We start from the raw sequence: 20,309 nt of genomic DNA, 5'->3' as shown, positions 1-20,309 counted from the left end.
TATTATTTGTATGACCCATAAAACAAATTTTCACAACCTCATCTTGCCCAGTTTATCATAGTGGTCATACCATTTCCTTGTTCCTTTCTACTATTTATATTCCACTTCCTAAATCCATGAGTAGCAGAATAACCGCTGGAAAAACAACACAAAGTGAAAAACAAAAACAAACCATGGACAGTTTGGCAAATTTCTTTCCCTGATTATAAAAACTGCCTCATCATTTCTCCTGGTGATTCCTTCCCCTCCCCCTCTTCGGTCCCAATATATACTGTAGAACTGAAGGCATCAAGGTGTGGTTAAACCCAAAAAACCAGCAAGGAGCTACACTTTGTCTTTGAACTTCTCCATGTAGTTTCGTATCTCTTTGGAGTCCCCCAGGTCCATATCCTGGCACACCCACTTAATGTCATCATCATTGCTACTTAGGATTGAGTTGACAGTAGGACAACCATCGTCGGGTGGGATGGTAGTGAATGTCGTGAATTTTACCCGCTTCCGTTTAGATGTCGGCGAATGTAAAGGTTCTGGTTTCTGTTCCTTTCCGAGCTTGCCCCCTGAGTCAGCACACCTGTGAACCTGGCTCTGAATGTTCTTCTGAGCACTGCCATTGAGGAGCTGGTTGCTCTCCTCACAGCCCGAGCCTCGGTCGATAATAGTTGTGTGCTCATCCTGCTGAGGTGACGTGTCTGCTGTGTTCTCCAGCAGTTCTGCTTCATTTCCCAGCCAGACCCAGTCATGGGAATGGGTCATGGTGGCCTGTCCTTCCACCAGAACCTGCTTGTGACGGTACTTCAGTGCAAATGTTGCACAGTTTATTAGGAAGACTAGAATTGCCAGGCAGAAGACCCCTAGCAGAGCATACATCCCAATCTCCAAATCACTAAGGCCCCTAGGTGTCTGCACCAGGTCATTTTCCTCCATGCCCGCATTGCCTTTTGGGAGGTCTACTTGAGCAGGGAAGTTGGTGAAGTCTATAGGAATGTTCTGCAGCTGGCTATCGTCCAAGAGTTTGCCACCATCCAGCCTATTGTTTTTAATGACTTTATTTTTTATTACGGATTTTGCTGTGGTGCTGACTTTCCTGATGGCACCTTCCTCTCGCTCTGCTGAAGAGCTACCATAATATCGTCCATCGTGGCCATACCGTTCCTGATCTGACACTTTGTGCCGCCGGTCGCTAGCGTGGTTTTCAATCTCATCAGCATCATAATCTCCACCTGTATCGGAGTCTGCATCATTCTGGCCAAACTTGACTTTAATGTTGCCATTCCCCACAGCCAGGACACTTTTCCTCTTGGACTTCTGGCAGGCTTCAGAAATCATCATGTCCACCTTGATTAACGTGCCCTGACCTTCACCTTCTGCTGCCACAACTGGCCATTTTAAGGCAGCATTCTGGTGGATCGAGACAACAGCTTCGTCTAAGGATACAGCAGAAAGGGAGAAGTCCTTAGAGTCATAAATGTCCAGCGGAGTAACAGAGCTGTCGCTGAACTGAATCCAGGTGCTTACTACAGCTTCCTGAAAGGAGAGGGATATGGTTAAAGACAGGGTCTTAAATAAGACAGCTCAACCCATTGTAGCTCATCAATCTCGCGGCTCTGAACGGCAGCTGGAGGAAATGGAAGACAATGGCTCTGCACTGCATTTAAAGCAAACCGAGCTTCAACTGATGGGGCAGAAAATTGGTCACATTTTTCACTAAAGGTTCCACTGTTGTCCTTCCTGCAAATGTTTTGCAAAAGAACATATAAAATAATTGATATGAGATGTCCACAATACCAAAATACCCATTAACAAGCTACAATTTACATGATTTATAAAGAAAGTCATTCCTGTCACACAAAACCTGAAAGAGACAAGCCAGAAAAATTACTAGAGGCACTCGACAGAACACTTATTTTCCTCGTGTTCCCCATGCAGAGGTGTCACAGGGAGCTGTCAAATTAAAGAAGGCATAAATATCTTAGCAGGAATAAGGAGCTACCACATTATCTTGGAAACGGTTGGAGCAGAAGATTCACCTGAAAGAAAGAGACTCGTGGAACAATTGCCATTTTGCAGGAGAGAGGTTTGTTTTAAGTAAAAGACACTTTAGCCTTGAGATAATTAAAAAGTCTACCGCATTCCTGTGTCAAGGAGAGGAGGATGGGGATTCTGGTATGATCTCCACGACAAAAATACAAATGGCCTGGATTTAATTGGACTGCCTTTGTTCTCTGCAGGTAGCACTGTTAGAAGTCATCATTAGAAGCAAACACAAAGCTAGAGGTCAGCTCTTTGCCATTTGAAATCCCATCCAGATGATATAGATATTTACTTCTCCACGTCTCAGTAGCTTTCTTTGCAGGAGATTTCTTTATTTTTTTAATTTGCTCTATGTCTTGCCTGTTTAGCCAGCAGACATGCAGGCAGATTGCCGGAGTGCAACTTCACACAAAACCGAAGTTTTTTTCTTCCCAGACTTAAACTGCAGATGGCCCTAATAACTTTACACTTGGGTACATCAGAACAACCAGGCTGAAAATCACCATCAGGGAAAAAACATTGCCACCCTGTTAACGTCCAGTCATAATACAAATTTACAACCTAATACGGTTTTCAATTGGCTACAATTTGTTACGCTATGGTTATAAACAAAGGGAATTGCTACCCTTCTAGTTAGATTTAAAGCTTTTCAGTGAAAACAGCAAGGGGCATTTAGCTGTGCAGAAGGTTGGACTATACTGAATATTTGATTTCCAAAACGCTATCAGCAAGTTCTTGAGGGACTGAAAGAAGAAAAAATAAGTTGTGGCAAAACAGGAAAGAAGGCAAAGTTCTTGGTGATTCAAATGCACTTCAAACAGCTGAAACGGAGCCAGGGTAGTGCAGAAGCTGGGAAGGGTGAACTGCGTAAGGAAATTAAACCAGCTGATCTTTCATTAGAGAAACAACCCTGAAATGGCTGAACAGAGAGAAACATAAAGCTGCAGCAGGGCAGAGCTTAAATTTATACCATAGAAATCTATAGTAGAGCAAATCCAGTCGTGGGAAAGTATAAGGATTTTTTTTTTTTGTAATGGATACGTGTAGAGAGAAAAAGATGCATCTTCTCTGGCAATTCAACACCCTGTTGCCTTCCTTCTCCCTAAAACAAGAGGACAGCCTCGTGTACTGTCAGGGAGGTATGCAAGATACACTAACTTTTCATCAACCTATGGAAGGCAAAAACACCAGCATCATTTCAAGCATATATCACAACTGGCTTGACATTTGTCTGCCAGCGGTGCTCTGTTTTGGAGGGCAGAATGAGAAAATAAGTGCAGAATTTTGTACACTTAAGGTTGGAAATGATGAGGCCTGGGCCTCCTCGCAGCTCCGCTGAGGACTTCCATAGTTCCACATCTCTACAAAAGGATTTACATCACCAAATCCTTCGTGCATCCCTTAATAGCCAAACACAGCATACCTAGCGTTGCAGAGCCCTTACTATGCAAGTAGGTTTTACTGGTGGTAGAACAGCACCTCTGAGGGACCTGGGGTCTCCATCCAGACACTGGAGAGGAACACGTATGAGGAGCCATATATTCTTCTTTCCTGTCGTCTTCAAGATATCTTGACTCCTTTCTGCTTTAACAGCCCTCGGGCACCTTTCAGGTTCAGAGGTAGCCAGCATGGAAAAATTCAGCCCAAATGGCTATAATTTGACAAAGTTGTAAGCAACTTCAAAACAACTTTTATTCTTTACGCTATTTCTCCACTATTCTGCATTCCTGGTTTTATGAAGCAGAGATAGAGAAAAATGAAATGGCAGTCAGCTGAAATTTGCAGGCACGCATGTGATTTACAATGATAACAGAGGTGTGCAATAGCTTAGCCATTATTTTCAACCAGCATTGGTGTTTTTTATTTCCAAGAGACCCTTCTTTCATAGGAAGAAACAATTTTTTCACAACACAACATTGTCACGCTTATATTACGGACAGTATTAATTAAAAGGGAAAGAAAACAAATGAGAGAAAGAGGGACAGAATTTCAAATCCTGCCAAAGTATATTGTATCAGCCCAAATATTCTGTTTGGCAAGAGATCATCTCCTCTCATTCACATCATTAAAGGAAAGCTGAAGGCAGGGGAAAGAAGTGAATTTCCCAAATGATTATAAATTCTGAAAAGCTAAAAAGAAAAAAAGAAAGAAAAAAGAAATGATTTAACACCACGTCCTTCAAAGAGCTGTTTCTGAAAATCCTATGTACTGCATCAATAAATCCCCTCTGAATCTCTGACAGGGTCCTCCAATTACTATCAGCAGATGAAGATGGATTGGAGCCTTCTTACCTGCAAAGTTGCTGCCCCTAGTCTGACGCCCTCAACACAGAGGTGAAAATTGCTTGTGTTCATTAATTATCAAGCATAAACAAATAGTTTGAGGGATTATCTGGCTCTCCAGTCTTTCTTTCCTCCACTTTTCCTCTCTTTCACATATGCACGCACAATCACGCACACACATCCTCAGTTGCACTCCCAGAACAAATGAACCACAGCTACACATTAGCGCCAGTGTCTCTTAGAGAACAGGATGATTTAGATGGTGACTGTGATGATGTGAAGTGAGTCAGACAATGTACATTAGATCATGTTAATGACAGCAAAATCCAGCCCAGAGGAGATAAAGAAACTGCTTCCCACAACCACTGTAATCATCAAATATCATGCTTTCCCTAAGCACATAAAAAACTTTCTGTATCAAAACACATTTTGTCTACATTTTCCATCGTGCCTTTGCTGTTCTCTTCTGCCATTCCAGGTGTAACTACACACCAGATCAGCAAGTTGGCCAGTTCTTCTTGATCTGCTGCAGTTCCACCACCTTTTCTGGCCTTGAATTACACTGCTGCTTATCAGTCCGAAGACGCCACTTGATAAATCTTCTTGGATAAACTTGCATTTTGCTTTTTGGTCGTAGTTTTATCTCCCTTATTATCCACTTGTTATGTTTAGGTGGGTAAAACAAAGGGGAAATTACCAGGGTACAGAAGTAACATGGCGCTAATGGAAACCACCAGTCCCTGCGGAGCTCCTTATTGCCTGACCTGGAATACTTCAAACCCTGCCATATGAGTCACCACAAACTCTATTGTTTGCTGGCTATGTCTGTTCCACCTAGATAAAACAAGGAGGCTCACACTCCAAAAGGCAGGAAGCAGAGCTGGTTTGGAAGCTCAGTAGAAAGCCCATCATACAGAGGTCTAATGAGTCCCACTGTGCCGGGAGTTGCACGAGTTGCCTGTGAAAATCTGGGAGCCACAGTGATGATGCTCTAAAGCATCATACAGCATTTGAAAGTCTCCTTGTCTTAGGATGTTCCACTAAGCATCACAGTCCGTGATTACGAAGTGTCCTTCAATACCACCTCAAAAAAGGTAGCGTCAGCTTGGTACCAGGGCGTGCTATCTTGTATTCTTCAAGCACAAAATAGGGGAGTGAAGTGTGTAGGACTGGTTGCATTTTAGAGAATTCTGCTGCTTAGAAACACAGATGTGAGGACTGATCGGTATATTTGATTTTATTCCATGCTCAGAATGAAGAGGCCTTTTAATGGTCTTCATTCACTAAAGCACAAATAAAAGTATTTGTGAATAAGCCCTCAATTGCTGGGGTCAGCTGCAATAGTCCTGGAGTGAGGCAGGACACCAAAGGAAAGAAATGGATGGCTCTGCAGAAAACAAATACATCCCTCTCTCAAATAAAGGCAAGGGAATACTGTTCTCAGCAGCTTCTATTAGACCAGCTCTGATTGTTCTATCTGGGGACTTGAATGCCGAAATGGGTTTCCCTATCACATGAAGTATCAAAGTATTACATGTGCATTTATTTTTAACCCTGTGGCTTGTGTAGTAAAAATTGGACTTGATCATTACAATGTGGAAATGAAAGGCAGCCAAGACTCAGATCTTAATTCAAACCATGCATTCCCCTACTGTGTGTTTCTTTCTCTCCTTTTTGTCCCATCGGCTAATGTGACATTCCTTTCCAGTGGGAATTTGCTTGTATTTGTAAGGGAAGAATTCAGATTCTTATCTAACAATATATCCTTTCTCCCCTTTCCCATGCTGCTTAATTCCTTTGTCATACTTGTGAGCCATTACATTGTCAGTTTAAAGAAGGTATAAATACAATTTAAGTGTAATTTATGCTGACAGAATGGGGTAATGAATCCACACCATAAAAATACTCCTAATATCTGTTACTTAACTGTGAGACGTCAGTGAACTCTGAGAACTACTTTGCACGAAGGACATAAGCTAAACCAGGACATTATTGTGTCAGCCTGAAAGGCAGGGATGTGCAAGCAACTCTAGCTTGTCGCCCTGATTCGGGTGGTGCTGAGCACCTTCACCTCCCATCAGAGCGAGAGGTGACATCTTGGAGGACACTCCCTGAGGCTACGGATGACCTCGCAGGGTTGGGTCTTGTCACTGATGTCAACACGAGCTACACATGTGAAAGAGAAGAACTTGGCCTTTAGAAAGCACTAACATTGATCTTTTTTCCCTAAGAAAATGTCTGCGGTTTTCCAGTAGTGCTGCGAGATATATTAATACACACAACTATTTACTAAAGGCTTTCTTTTGTCTTTCTTTTATTCTAACCCATTTCAGTTCATTAGACCACATGCAATACCCTACAGTGATGAAAAAGCTGTGATATGACTGTGAGTTTCCCTGCAGAGCCAGCTGAAATGTAAGAGTCCCTGAAGCTCACTCAGATCAGAGAACACTTAAACACTGTAGGTTTTCTTTTATTTACATTTTGGAGAGGCCTTTAAGATGGCAGTGTTGATTTTAACAACAGTCAGCAAGCCAAATGGAACAGCCTTCCTACCTGAGCAGATGGCCACTAAAAATAGACTGCTCACAGCTAGAGTTTCCAAATTTTCAGAAGATATTTCAACTTTGATATTTAAAAGTTGGTCAACCTGCATTTATTTCTAGGCACCTAAATCATTGATCCACTTTTCAGTGTCAATAAGTTCCCCGTTGATTTAAAAAAAAGGAATTACAGGCTCAGCATCCCTCAAGGTCACCTCGTCACCTCAGGTAATTAGCTGCCCAACTACAGGTAAAGATTATCTAATTTAAAGTATCCAAGACAAAAAAAATTAGTTTATCTTCTTTAGATTGCTAAGTATTTGGAGAAACTGCCAACTTTTCAGGATTGTGTTTTGGCTGCTTTATGCTACTTACGACATGGGATGGTCATTATAATCAAGGCATTAATCTAGTCATTATATTCACTGAAAGAAAGTCACAGCAAAAATACTAAATTCATTCCTATGATATTGAAAGATATGTAATAGCACGATCTGTATAATGCTTTATGCCTTCCATTGCACTATACAGGTGTACTGCTTAATCTGCTAGGGATAGTATTGTGCCTGCCAGAGTACCAACTACCCTAGGACATTTGCTAACCTACGCTGAAGCTTGGCTATTGAAGGTGCTAAAGTGGAGCCAAGGAAAACATTTGACTAAGAACACATTGACTGTTTTTTCTATATAACAATGCTGAGATGTACACAATCATTCCTGAGAAAAATAAAACCTTCAGCTATCTTAACTGTTATTTTGGGTTTCAGTCGCATCAGTAAGGTTTGCATGAGTTACTCGGGCCTTTTTAAACTTGTTTGAGAGGAAAAGACACACTTAAATAATGAAGGCATTGCAACATTCAAGGATATGCTTAGTTCTGGGCCGCCCCCTTGAAAAAAACCCTCTTTCAAAAGGGCTTGATTTTCAGAAAACACTCAGCACTTGCCTTCTGAAATTCCAGCTCACTAAGGACCTCAGCTGGTATACTCCAAATCACAAGTCTCTTCTTGCAAAATTTAGCCACAAGCATTCCTACATTTGCATTAATTCTTCTAAGGGCATGTGACTTAAATGTTATATCCTTCATTCAAACTGCACATGAAAGGAAAAGACGTATGTGACTCGATAGACCACTCCTACGCTAAGTCTATTCCCTTCAATGTATTTTCTAGTGTGAAATCTATTCCTGTCTCATTTTTTTGGTGATGCAAATGCAAAGTCCCTAAGGTCTCTTTTCAACAGCCCTTCCTTGGGCAAGCCCTGTCTATAGGCTGAGTAAGACTTAGGCCTGAGAACAAATGAGTGGCTTACAATAAGGTAGGAAATGAATTGCACAGCGTGTGGAAGTCGCTCAGGCCTCCCCATCGAAGGCACTGCCAAAGCGCGGCAGTAACCAGGGACTGTGCTCAGGTTCCACAGTGACCTGGCGTGAGCCGGATCAGGACTGCAAACACTCACAGTGCTTGAGCAGCAACTGACCCTCACAAATAAGTAAGGAGTGATGCTCCCAGTAAAGCCTTCTGTTGAGAAGCGGGCAGGATACTCCTCTTTCTCCCGGTGAAGAGGAGATGGTGGGAAGACGAGATGAGGCAATGGGGGTGGGCAGGCTCCAGACTGGAGGAGCTGGAAGGAGAAGCAGAGGCTGAAGTGGGATTCCACAAGAACATGCTGCTCTATGTTTGCAGGAAACTGGGACAGAAGGCGCTGTGCATAGAAGTTGGAAAAACTAATTTGGGATTGCTACTAAGCAACCCGATTTCCTTGGGCGTTCCAGATCCTGGTGTAGAGAAGGTTTTCCACTGCCTTCTAATAGAGTCTAGGTCCTGTTTTTTCTCCAGATGGAGTCTGGAGAAGAAACAACAGATTTGAAACTTCTTTTACTGAGAAAAAGGTGCTTGATCTTCTCTTGCCTCCTGTTTTACAGTCGGTATCTTCAGTGAGCACGATGCAGTAGTGCTATCTGTAGGCCCAGGAAGGGGACAGTGGGGACGGCAGCACCCCACACTGCCCAGCAGCACCAGAAGCAGAAGGCACTGCTCAGAATGGGAGCCTGACATGCCCAGTCACTCTGTATCAGATATGTGCCACCCTGAGGAAACTGAAACTGTCTCGCAAAAGAACATCAGCTGCAACAAAATATTTCACTAAAATTGTTCCATAACACAGATGCTAGGAAAAATAATTTCAAAACAAACCATGTTTATACACTTTTACTCTTTTGTATTATTTCAGAACCTGCCAACTGTAGCGATATATAATGACACGTCATATCATATCGCCATGCCATAGTACAATCTGAGATGTCATGGTGTGCACTACTGAAATGCCCTGTCATAATATGCCATAACCTGACATTGATAAATATCTTTGCATACTCAGGACAGATTATCTATAAATCTGAGAAGTTGACAATGTATCTGTGCAACATTTCCAGATTCACGAGCTCTTTTATCTGCAATCAAAGCTATGATTCTCCCAATGATGCTGCAGGACAAATGGTGCTCTGTCCTACATAACTGAATTGGGTTAGGCGTGCTTTAGCTTTTGCTTTTACAGTTTTTGTCTGAAGACAGTATGTCAGACATGGTTTCTAAGCCCTGGAGAAGGGTATAAATGGGTTAATTACATAAGATTCTTATGTTTACAGGATGCAGTAAATGGAACAGATGGGCAACGTGTCCTTCTAGTTTGGACATTTTCCTGTCACTAAGTTATAAAACAATCTAAATTATTTTTATGTTCCAGAAAATTAGGTAGCAATAATCATGAAAATGGGCCATAAAACTTGACTTGAGATCACTCCCGATCTATGTGAGACTAAATACAGTTTCTGTGAGAGGAGTAGCTGCGGACAGAGCTAATTGCATGGTCCCCAGTCCCACTCTTCAAATCAACTGACAAAGAGCAATGAACATACAGCTTGTTCCACTGCTGCTGACCCTTGTTTTTAATCTGTTCCAGAGCAACTGTTTGCCTCGATCTGGTGGTATTCTCCAATCTTCTTTTCCATGTGGGTTGTGACCTGAAACATGCTGCTTGAAAGACTCCCTTTAGAGAGAGAAATTTGCTGGCTTAAATCAAGTAGGATCAGCACAGTGATACCCTAATGAACTGAATGACGAACCCCCCCAAAATCCATCTATAAAACAAAAGGATAGAACAGCCTGGCAGTCTGCCGTGACTCCAGGAGGGAAAAGAAATGTATTTGGCTATCTTCTGCCTCTATTTTATAGCTCTTGAAAATATTACATTGTTGTGACACACACAGCTCTGTGCTCTCTGGCATGGAAAACAAGGGCATGCTCATATAGCAAACAAGGATCACTGTCCAAAGACTGCCTGTGTTGTGAAAATAACAGATGTTGCATCATCTAAAGGAAGGCTATTAAAAAATTTAAATAACATAAACTTCAGTTTAGTCAGAACTTTTACTGCAGATTAAGTCCATATTTGAAGGGAAGAAATGAGAAGACAATTCCAGAGTACCTCTAGAGGAAAGCGATTAACATGCACACGTACTACACCTATACTTTAAAGTCTCACTTCTAAACTTGTTACGAATCGGTACTTCACATTGATAAAACACTGCCCCATCCCAAAGGGCAACAACAGTAAATATGGCGTGTACACTACCTGCTTAGGAGTATGAAGCAGCTCTTGGGCAACGGTTGTAGCCACAATAGCCCGACTGCTTACTGCGCTTGGCTGAAGAAAGAGTGAAAGCCCAGCCACCAGCTGTACTCCAAGGTCTGTTATGGTCACTTTGTCATCTAGCACAGTCACTGTCTTCTCTGCCAGGATGGAGTCAGACAGAGGAGACAAAACCTTTGGAGAAATACAAAAGAATCAGCTTAGGAAAAGGCTGATCAATTAAAATAACCTTTCTTAAGGTCATCACCCTTTCTTGTTTCCAAAGCTTTATGCATAGAAATGAAGTGGCAGAGCACGCTGAAAAGGCAGTCTGATTTCATCAGCAGGGTTGGAAAAACATTCAGTAGAGAGCTTCTGGCTGAGAACACTGCATCCAATACTGAGAGCTATACTATCTCAGCTGTGTTATTTGCATCATTTCACTAGAAGAGTCGATTTAAAACTTTCTTCCCCTGTTATTCTGTGTCCCACTATGGATGAACTCATCAGATTTACTTCCCAACCATTTCAAAGTGAGGTTTGCAACATCTAGTTGTCCTTCACTTCTTTGCTTGGAAATTCTCATTCTCCCTCTTTTCTGTTTCTGCTGGCACATAAAGGCAGTAGGATGTCCTTCCCTTTAGTGAAACTAAAGGCCATACTGCTATCTTTTGGGAGCTAAGGATAGCTAGTTCATGCACATACTGTTGTCTTCACCTTCTCCATCTCATACTTACAGTCTAGATTAGCTGTATTCACTCTTTGTGCATTGGCTTTAGTGAGAATTCAGCTGGGACAGGCCTGGGATATGGTGTTGGCCACTTGTGCCTTTCAGGGTTATTAACCAGGTTGATTTATTTTTCCTGAATTAATGTTTAAATCATAGAATCATAGAATCGTTTAGGTTGGAAAAGACCTTTAAGATCATCCAGTCCAACCATTAACCTACACTACTAAGTCTACTCTAAGCCAATCAAGGGTAGACTAGACTAAACCATGTCCCAAAGTGCCACATCTACCCGTTTTTTGAACACTTCCAGGGATGGAAATAAGTCAAAAGAAACTTGGCACAATCTAAAGATCTGTCTCAAAAAGTTAAAACGGTGCCCATCAGCTGACTGGTGGTAAACTGCATCCATGTGGGCAAGTGCTCTGACTTCTCACTCAGCCTGGAAGTGCTGCCTCTCCTAAAGATCTCTGAAGGCTCTATGGCTTCCAGCTCCTGGCCATACTGCATGCCTTGGACCACCTTGAGCTTGGATCACTGTCGTTGGGTTAATGCCGTGTGTGACACTCTAGAAGGTCACAGGAATGTAATGGGAAATTATCCTGTTTCAAGATAGCAGAACACTGTACTAGATTTATGCCCACACACAGGTTCTCTATGGGAATGGCAGAAAGTGGCAGTCTAGAGCACAGTACCTGCATCGTTGTCATTCCTACTTCCCGTCCGATCAAAATCCTGCCTTCCTGCAGCTTGGCAATGTGAGGATCCTCCAGTTTCATAAAATCCATCACCAGGTCTGTAATGTCAAACTGCCAATCTGAGCCCAGCAGGTAGCTCAGCTGACCCCAAGGGCTAGAATCCTCAGCTACAAATTGTGTGAGGACTCGCACCATGGCATGCTGGTACTGCAGGGTGCACCCTCTTCCTTTCCGCTCATCTTCATCCTCATCATCACTGTCTCTGGTGGGTCTTTTTGCATAAGAAAATGAAGCATAAAGAAATGTTTTCAAGAACATTAGAGAAAACTAACATTAGAGTGCTAATGGAGAGTACCCCCTTAAACAACAGCCCTCCCTTCTGGTTTTTTTGACCACTGCTGATTCATGGCTACCTAGCATGATGAAGGACCATACAAATGGACTATACCACTTTTTCATCTAAGCTGGTATGTCCAAACAACAACAACTCTACAAGTGGACCTTACCAGAGCACCACACTGTACTCTGTTGCACAGGACAGACACATGCACAGAAGCAAAACTCCCACAGATTTTAAAAGCTTTATTATATCTGCATATATCCGGTGCAAAGCTGGGAATTCCAGTACTGCTGTTCCTCAAGGAAAGATGCTACATTTTGGGTGCAGGTGCTGCAGTTGTTCTTGTTTAGAGTTAAACTCAACTCCATTCATTTTACAAAAACACCCAAGAATTTTAGCAACTCAAACCCACCTTTTGTTGGAAACAACTGGGACTCGCCAGCCTTTTATTTGGCTGAGTTCTGTGTCCGAAATGTCGATCTGAAGAGGCAGGCGTGGAACCCAGACTGTGATTTGCAGAGGAGCACTCAGATACTGATACGTGAAGTTCACAAGTGCATTCACCTTGCCTTTCATTTCTTTGCCATTGACAAACACATAGTCACATCTGTCAGAAACCTAGGGGGAGGAAGAGAGAGAATGAAGAAAAGGTGATCACTGCGACAAAACAAGCTCAAAGTGTAACCCTGGCATCTCAAAACCCAAAACAAACAAAAAAGGCTCCCTTCTCTTTATGCATTTTAATGATTGCCTTTTACAATGGGAGCAGCTGAATGCAAAAGTCCTTCGTTGGCTCACGAGGCATAATTATGCTGGAGATGCCTAAAGACTGGATACTCTTTATGAAGCTGGTGGTTGATTTTCGGTTTGTTATGCAGTGAGCCACTAGCCGATCACAGTGCTGTGGAATTTATGAGCAAGGCTCCTTCACAGCTTGGTCAAGAGGAATCCAACAAACCAAAACAGCTCAATGGAGGCAAGAGGCAAATCAAAGCTCCGCCTTGATGAGTATGTTCATCAGGGGGTGATGCTGCTTACAGTCTTCAAGACGAAGCTGGCTCTGGAGTGGATTTCATCCACTGAGGAGTAACAGAAGTCTACTACTTTCCTCCAAAATAAACATTATCTGTTTAAAAATGTTTACATTTTGATTAAAGCTGTAAAGTATTTCTAAACACTGCAGTAGATTTATCATTAACATGTAAATGCTGTCCTGAAATATAAGCAAGCATTATCACAGTCATGTAAGAGTTATATCAGTAATCACTTCTTTAATCAATGTTGTAATTTACAGACCATTGAGTTTTCTCATTTATAACGTTACTGAGTACTAGTGATAAAATCACTCCTGAATATATAAATCATTAAGAGGGATGCAGATAGTATGAAGTGACTCCATGTGATAAAGTCATTGTCATATCTATTCCTAAAGGTGTCATAAATGTCTGGGGAAATCCTGTGCCACATTAATCATACATTAAGTGGCTAGCAATGGGAGCTGTTACATTCCTAAATGAGCTGGTATGTCTGCAGAAATTAACAGTAAACCCAGCAGATCTCTTCAACTCCTGCTCTTGCTCCCATCCCGTCAGGATTCTATTTCATCACCCATAACAAGTATCGTTAGTGGTGGCAATGCGTCTCCCCACCTGAACATGTATTTATATTATCATCTGCTCCCTTTTATCCCCACTCCCATTCCCACTATCATTTTATTCAAATGAAGATTATCAGCTGGAAATGCTTATGTCCCCAGGCTAATCAAACAGATGGTTGTCCTCTGTGAGCACAGATACAGGAGCTAAACTGTTCCCAGTTCGACGTACACATCCCGTTTCTATCCTCTGTCAGGTTTAGGCACTGCTCACATTCTGGTAAAATATTTGATGGCGAGATTGGAGAAGAAAACATCAGAGAACATAATACAAGCACTCCTATGACTCATTCCCTAGGAGGGTTATGCTGTAACTGGGCTCTGTTGACTGAAAAGAGTACTACGTACTGCAGTACCTGACCCATCTGTCTGTCTGTTCAGGCTTCTGCCTCAGACCATCTAAGACAGGTTTAAAAGTCTGAAGGTGTCGGAAATTTGTTCATTTTATCACTATGAATGGCATGCCCTATTTTTACATGTATTAGCTTGAATGGCAATACAGAAAGGGCTTTAGCTCACGCTAGGCTGTTTCAGAACGACTATCTGATCTAATCTACAAGTACTATGCAGCAGAGGTGCGTAATGTACAATACCATGCAGTAATTCAGAACTCTTTCCTAGATGGGCTGCTCTTTCTTTCTATGGTGCCATTGCATCAGCTTCACCCTGGGAGAGGAAACATCATGAAAATGTTTCTCATGACAACTCCAACTGCACAGGCAAGCAAGGGCTACAAGTCAGGAGTCACAGCCTTGACGTCTTGATCACGGAGACGTTTCTGCCTAGAGCCGTGTACAGCTGCTAGGACATATTGGGGGCATTCAGCTCCTGTATTGGAGCTGCTGCTGTCTAACGCGAGCCTGTTGTCTCGCTGCTGGCTCAGTTGCATGGAAACCGGAATGGCCAGTGGGTGACTTTCCTCTCTCGATGCTTGGCAGTGTTATGACCCTTCTCCCCGAAGCTGCTCGCGTCTTTCCACCAGAGATGGAGACCCTGCGAACTATCTTAGACCGGATACCTAATTCTCAGATGGCTGAAGTGAAAAGGAATTCACATCTAAATAAAATACCACATATGAACGTTACCTACAGCACAACATCCTCAGTGAAGTTCAGGGTACAAGGAAGTCCTGGCTGACACAGACTCTAATTTCTGTCTTCCTCTGTAACCTCAGGAAAGTCAATTCGACTCTTTCTGTCCCTTTTCCCCCACTGGTGTAAACAACACAACCCAGGGAGCCTTGGTCAGCAACAGTCAGAGAACTGCGCTGCGCCTGGAGCACATAGCAACAGCTAGAGCCAAACGGGAGGTAGCGAGTGTGCCTGGGGGAGAAGACCCTATGTCTGGAACGTTTGACAAAGCAGCTTCAGATATGGCTCTTTGTCCTTTAGCCCTAACTTCCTTTGAGCAGAGGCTTTTGGGAGGCTTGTCAATCAGATCTAATTTAATTCTGCTTGGAGCAATAGCCATTGCCATCCTGAAACTGGTTCCATCCCATTCATTTCTATGGAGTTCATCCCAAAGACAAATGAATGAACTTTCTGAGTTAGTTGTACAAGTTGCTTATTTATGCACATAGTAAACCACATTGCACATGCTGATAAAAGATTTCTGGTAACATACTCAGCGTCAGGCTGACCAGGTCTGGTCTAGATGTAAGATTTAATATTATCTAAAGCCCAACGTTGTCAGTAATGGAACAAATGTGACTGTCGGGGAAACAACACAATAACAATAGTAGCAAAACTGCAATTCCTAAATGGTCCTGGGCTGACATCCAATCTCCATCTGTATTTGTAAAGCTGCTATATGCCTTCATGGATATGCGACAAACAAATGGCTAAACAAATATATAGAGCATCCTAAGGAGATGGCCACTGTAGCTACCACCCAGCCTTTAAAATTGCTACAGGTTAATATTTATTACTGGACATGCATCAGCAATAGCGGCAGGTCTTTATGAGTTGCACTGAGAAAAACATTATTCTTTTCACCAAGTACAAGCATTGCTAATGTCCTTACACATGTTCTTTCTTCTGTTCCTGTACTTCTGATAAAGAGGTAGCACACAGAGACTACAGGAGGAGTAAAGCTTATATTCTACTGTATTACTGCATGCATTTTAACTATGGTGCTTTCAGGTATCCATTCTTGAAGCAACAGTGATTGCTTCTGACAAAGAAAGGCAACAGACTTCCCAAATGGTGCTATGCAGGGGATGAAGGGGAAAAAGTATCTCAGCATCCGATTCACAATGTGTGTGCTCTCTGTGTGTACAGGATTACGGATGCGCCTGCTCAAGAAGTGTTCAATTAAAGCTATTCCATAGTCTACAGCTTCTGCAAGCAACACATCTCAGCTAAGCTTAGCTATAGCAGCCTAGCAGAATGAGAGCAAGTGGGTTTGCTTCCCTTACCCGTGTCTCACACAGTGTCACTTAAAAAATAAATAAAAATGATTTCTCAGCCTTGGAGAACAAATCCAGATGTACCGATTCTGCTCCAATTTACAACATCAGCAAGTCACGTATAAGGTCTGATTTGCTAAGCAGACACCCCTCACAAAAAAAGTGTAGGGGTTATGTGGTGCAACAGCAGACCCCCTTAGCTCAGATTAACTCAGATGGAAATAACATCACAGCCAACTTGGTTTTGGAGTTGTTCAACGCAGACCTGGCAAAACTATTTTGATCTGTTCTCATATGTGGTTAAAACAGATGGAAACACAGGACTGGTAGGGACAACCTAAAACACTGTCGCATGGAGCAAGGATAGAAGGGAGATTAAAAAGAGTAATAAACTAAACTGGATCATATTAGAACTCAAATTCTTTTTTAATTAAAAAGGTGTATTTGCTTAAGCATTTTTGGTAGATAAAAGTATCCCTCTGTTTTCCCCCAGGGTTTTGCAATGCTTCTGGAAGGTCACCGAACAGTACATGCCTGGCTCTCATCTGTGAGTCCTGCACACAGTAGTCTAAGGAACTTTCTAATAGAAGCTGGAGACTCTGTGAACAGCGATCTGTGTCTCATCTCCTGTAGTATTTATGCTTTTACTATGAAAACATCTTCCCTCTGAAAAGTGCTTTTTATTTTTGGCATCAGAAGAAGTGAGAGATGATGAAGGGAAAGCCTGCTTAGCCACCACCTTTAAGCGATTGGTTTTTTTCTATTCTGCGTAGCAGATCAGCAAGAAGTTTTGCATTTTAAAGAGCTTTCTGATGCTATTTCAGCAGTTTCTTTCATTATTAAGCTGCATTCAGCTATTTTCGCCCTGTTTTCTATTTTCCTAACTTCTCTCTCCAGGTTAAAACTAAAATAAAGAAGCTAGACAGCAAAAGACAGGGCTAAGCACAATTCCCTAGAGGTTTCTTCTTTGCCTTTCTTTTTTTCCGGCATTATATTTCTGTGCCTCTTTGTAACAAAGGCCATTGCCTTTCCAAATGACTTGGATAGATTCTCTCTGCAACAAATCACATTTTATTGAGCTGACAGAGAAAAGTACTGCCTGGAAATCAAGAGAGAGTCACTCCTGAATCACTACCAATGGCACTATGTGACTTTGTGATCTGGGGAGTGAATGTACCTTTCCATCTGGTAATGAACAGATTAGCTGCAGTGAATATTAAGGAGATTCCTAGTGCCGTTACTAGTCAAATGCAGAACCTCTGGGTCTTTCTTTACTTCTTTCAGATTAAGGTCTTGATCCCACCACGCCCTCTGTATTGCAGAATTGCAAGAAGGGAGCATGAGCTGCTTGAGGTCAACACAGAGGATGTGACAACGTACTGCCTTGGACTCTGCAGCCATAAAGGGGCTGTTGACACTTCTGTAAGAATATCAGTTTTGCTGGGTTAAATTCCGCTACAGATTGCTGAGAAATCTTCATTCAATTGCTGGTGGAGACAGTTTACAAAAGACAAATTTCATGTCAAATATAAGCTAAGACTGTCTTTCAAAAGACGGTGAACTCAAAACACTGTCTGTTCTGTTTCGTATCTGCTGTACACAGGAGTGGAAAGAACAACAACCGTAAGAGCTAAAAATAAACGAGTGGTACTGACTCTGTGAGTCTAGTCTAGTCTAAGCTTGTTTATTCTCCTACTGGTTTTTCACCTCTAGACATATCGGCCCAGTCTCTGAAGGACGGTTCTGAAGGACAAAAAGAGAAGTTTTTAATATGGCAATCCTGTCAAGTTTATGAGCACTGAAAATTTGTGAGGCACCAGTCCCATTTTTTAGGTAGGCGTCTGTGCGGTTTGCCCTTAATTAAATACCGTGAGGTTTAAAAAGTCTCAGAACTTTACGACTAAACAGAAAGCTATGATAACGGTAGATGTCCTGCTTGTATTCATCAGGTTCAGAATCTTGTGTTTTGGTGTGTAAAGCCATTTACCCATTTCTGTTACACTAACGTAAATGTTGCTAAAATATTCAAAGGTTACATAAATGTTTAAATATTTATGAAAGCACTTCCATGAGCAACAAGATTTTTCCAGTATCTCTTAAAGGAATGTCAATTTCAATGAAAAAAATTACAGGATAATTAGTAAAGAACAGTGATGTTCAGCACTTTTCAAATATACAACAATCCTACTATTTCAGCTCAGTAGAATCATAGAAATATAGAATCATAGAATTGTTTACATTGGAAAAGACCTTTAAGATCATCAAGTCCAACTGTTAACCTAGCACTGCCAAGTCCACCACTAAACCATGTCCCTAAGCACCACATCTCCATGTCTTTTAAACACCTCCAGGGATGGGGACTCAACCCCTTCCCTGAGCAGCCTGTTCTGGTGCTCGACAACCCTTTCGGTGCAGAAATTCTTCCTGGTATCCAGTCTAAACCTCCCCTGACACAACTTGAGGCCATTTAATCTTGTCCTATCACTTGTTACTTGGCAGAAGAGACCAACACCCACCTCACTACAACCTCCTTTCAGGCAGTTGTAGAGAGTGATCAGGTCTCCCCTCAGCCTCCTCTTCTCCAGGCTGAACACCCCCTCTGTAGAGCCTTCCTACCCTCAAGCAGACTGAAGGATGTCGCTAGCACACAATTCCTCAAATATTGGTGTGCCGCCCCCAGGCTTATCTCTAGTGAGCCTGGTTTCATCCCTTTACCCCTTCAAACCTAGTTTAAAGCTCTTTCAATGAGCCCTGTATCATCACTCTTGCATACCAGAAGAGCAACTGAAGCTCATGGAGGTTAAGCTTTGTGAACAAAGTCATTCATTTCATTAAGGAATACAGAGCACCAGGATGACTTATCCACTGGATATACTGACGCTTACACAATATATACAAAATATTAGACAGTAATAATCATTCCACAAGCTTTTTGGACAATCCTTTAGAATTTTGTAATATTCATGTCCTTGCTATAGGATTTCTTCTAAGATTTTTTTAAACAACATCCTCTGTAGAAAGGGAATTATCCTCTATTAAATTCTAGGGGTTTAAAGAAAGACTCCATACAGCTCTCTAGCCTTGATTCCAATTAAACACTATGGTTTTATACATAAAGGAAATCCTGTGCTACATGAACATTAGGTGATGGCAACTGCTTCATATGAAGGTTTTCAATGCCTGGCTGCATAATCCTGAATAATCAATAACCTACTACTGGAAAATGGAAGCTCTCTTAAGGCCCATACTATTCATTTTTTCATGTTAAACCGCTTAAGTCTGATAAGAGTTAAAGCTTCAGACCTGAGCTCTTCCATCATCTCTGGAATGAAATTTACAGCTTTGTGGCACTGTTAGAGAACCCTTTAAAATGGAAGCATCCATTATAGCAGTGGCTAATCGCTAGTGTGACTTGACTTGCCAGAGCCACCCCTCGTTCCCACTGACTACAGCTGGAGCTGTGCTCAGTGACTTGGAAAGTGAAGCCAAAAGCTCCCCTCGCAGGGTGAGCATAAAGGTAAATACAGTAATGCAGACTTAATACTGATAAGACTGTCATCTTAATAAAGGAAAGGCTTGATTTTTCACATTACGTGCAAGAATAACCCTGAAAGTTGTTTTTACCTATGACCCGCCAAAAGAAAAAGAATGAATTTGTTTCTTGAAACTAGTTGAGGAATAATTACTCCCACTCTGGAAACTGTGATGAGGGAGCAGAGCAGGTATTACACTTTAATAACTGATTTAAGCCTCTTTACATTCTGCCTCTCTCAAAACTAACTGTCTGCAGATTTCAACAGATAACACGGCTTGCGCATTGGTGTTGCTTTGTGCTTGTAAACAGCTGCCACATTCCAAATGTGGTTTCAATCCCTGTGATCAGTCCTCAGGCAAAGTTCCCAGCAACCCACACTAATAACACAGGGATCGAGCCCTGAGTGCTGAAGAAGAGAACTCTGTAAAATCAGGGCCACAGTTTAATAGCAATTTGGACTCT

The 20,309-nt window shown here is 42.0% G+C and overlaps 1 protein-coding gene across 3 annotated transcripts in view; it reads right to left on the bottom strand.

Moving 5' to 3' along the window:
• Positions 1–324: 324 nt before the first annotated feature.
• The window catches only part of LOC104036388 (transmembrane protein 132C-like), a 225,807-nt gene continuing 205,822 nt past the window's right edge, over positions 325–20,309 (bottom strand). For 2 of the 3 annotated variants that reach the window (XM_075718741.1, XM_075718740.1), the window contains exons 6-9: positions 12,664–12,869; positions 11,909–12,182; positions 10,490–10,681; positions 325–1,524 (exon numbers count right to left, since the gene is read on the bottom strand). In XM_075718741.1, the coding sequence (XP_075574856.1) occupies positions 325–1,524; positions 10,490–10,681; positions 11,909–12,182; positions 12,664–12,869 (1,872 nt within the window). Of the gene's footprint in view, positions 1,525–10,489; positions 10,682–11,908; positions 12,183–12,663; positions 12,870–20,309 lie in introns of those variants that run through there. The other variant, XM_009489975.2, reaches the window with a different exon arrangement.

Source organism: Pelecanus crispus, chromosome 11 (genome assembly GCF_030463565.1).
Source record: "Pelecanus crispus isolate bPelCri1 chromosome 11, bPelCri1.pri, whole genome shotgun sequence".
Classification (NCBI taxonomy): domain Eukaryota; kingdom Metazoa; phylum Chordata; class Aves; order Pelecaniformes; family Pelecanidae; genus Pelecanus; species Pelecanus crispus.
The sequence above is the reverse complement of the archived record's forward strand: the minus strand, read 5'-3'. Positions and strand labels throughout refer to the sequence as shown.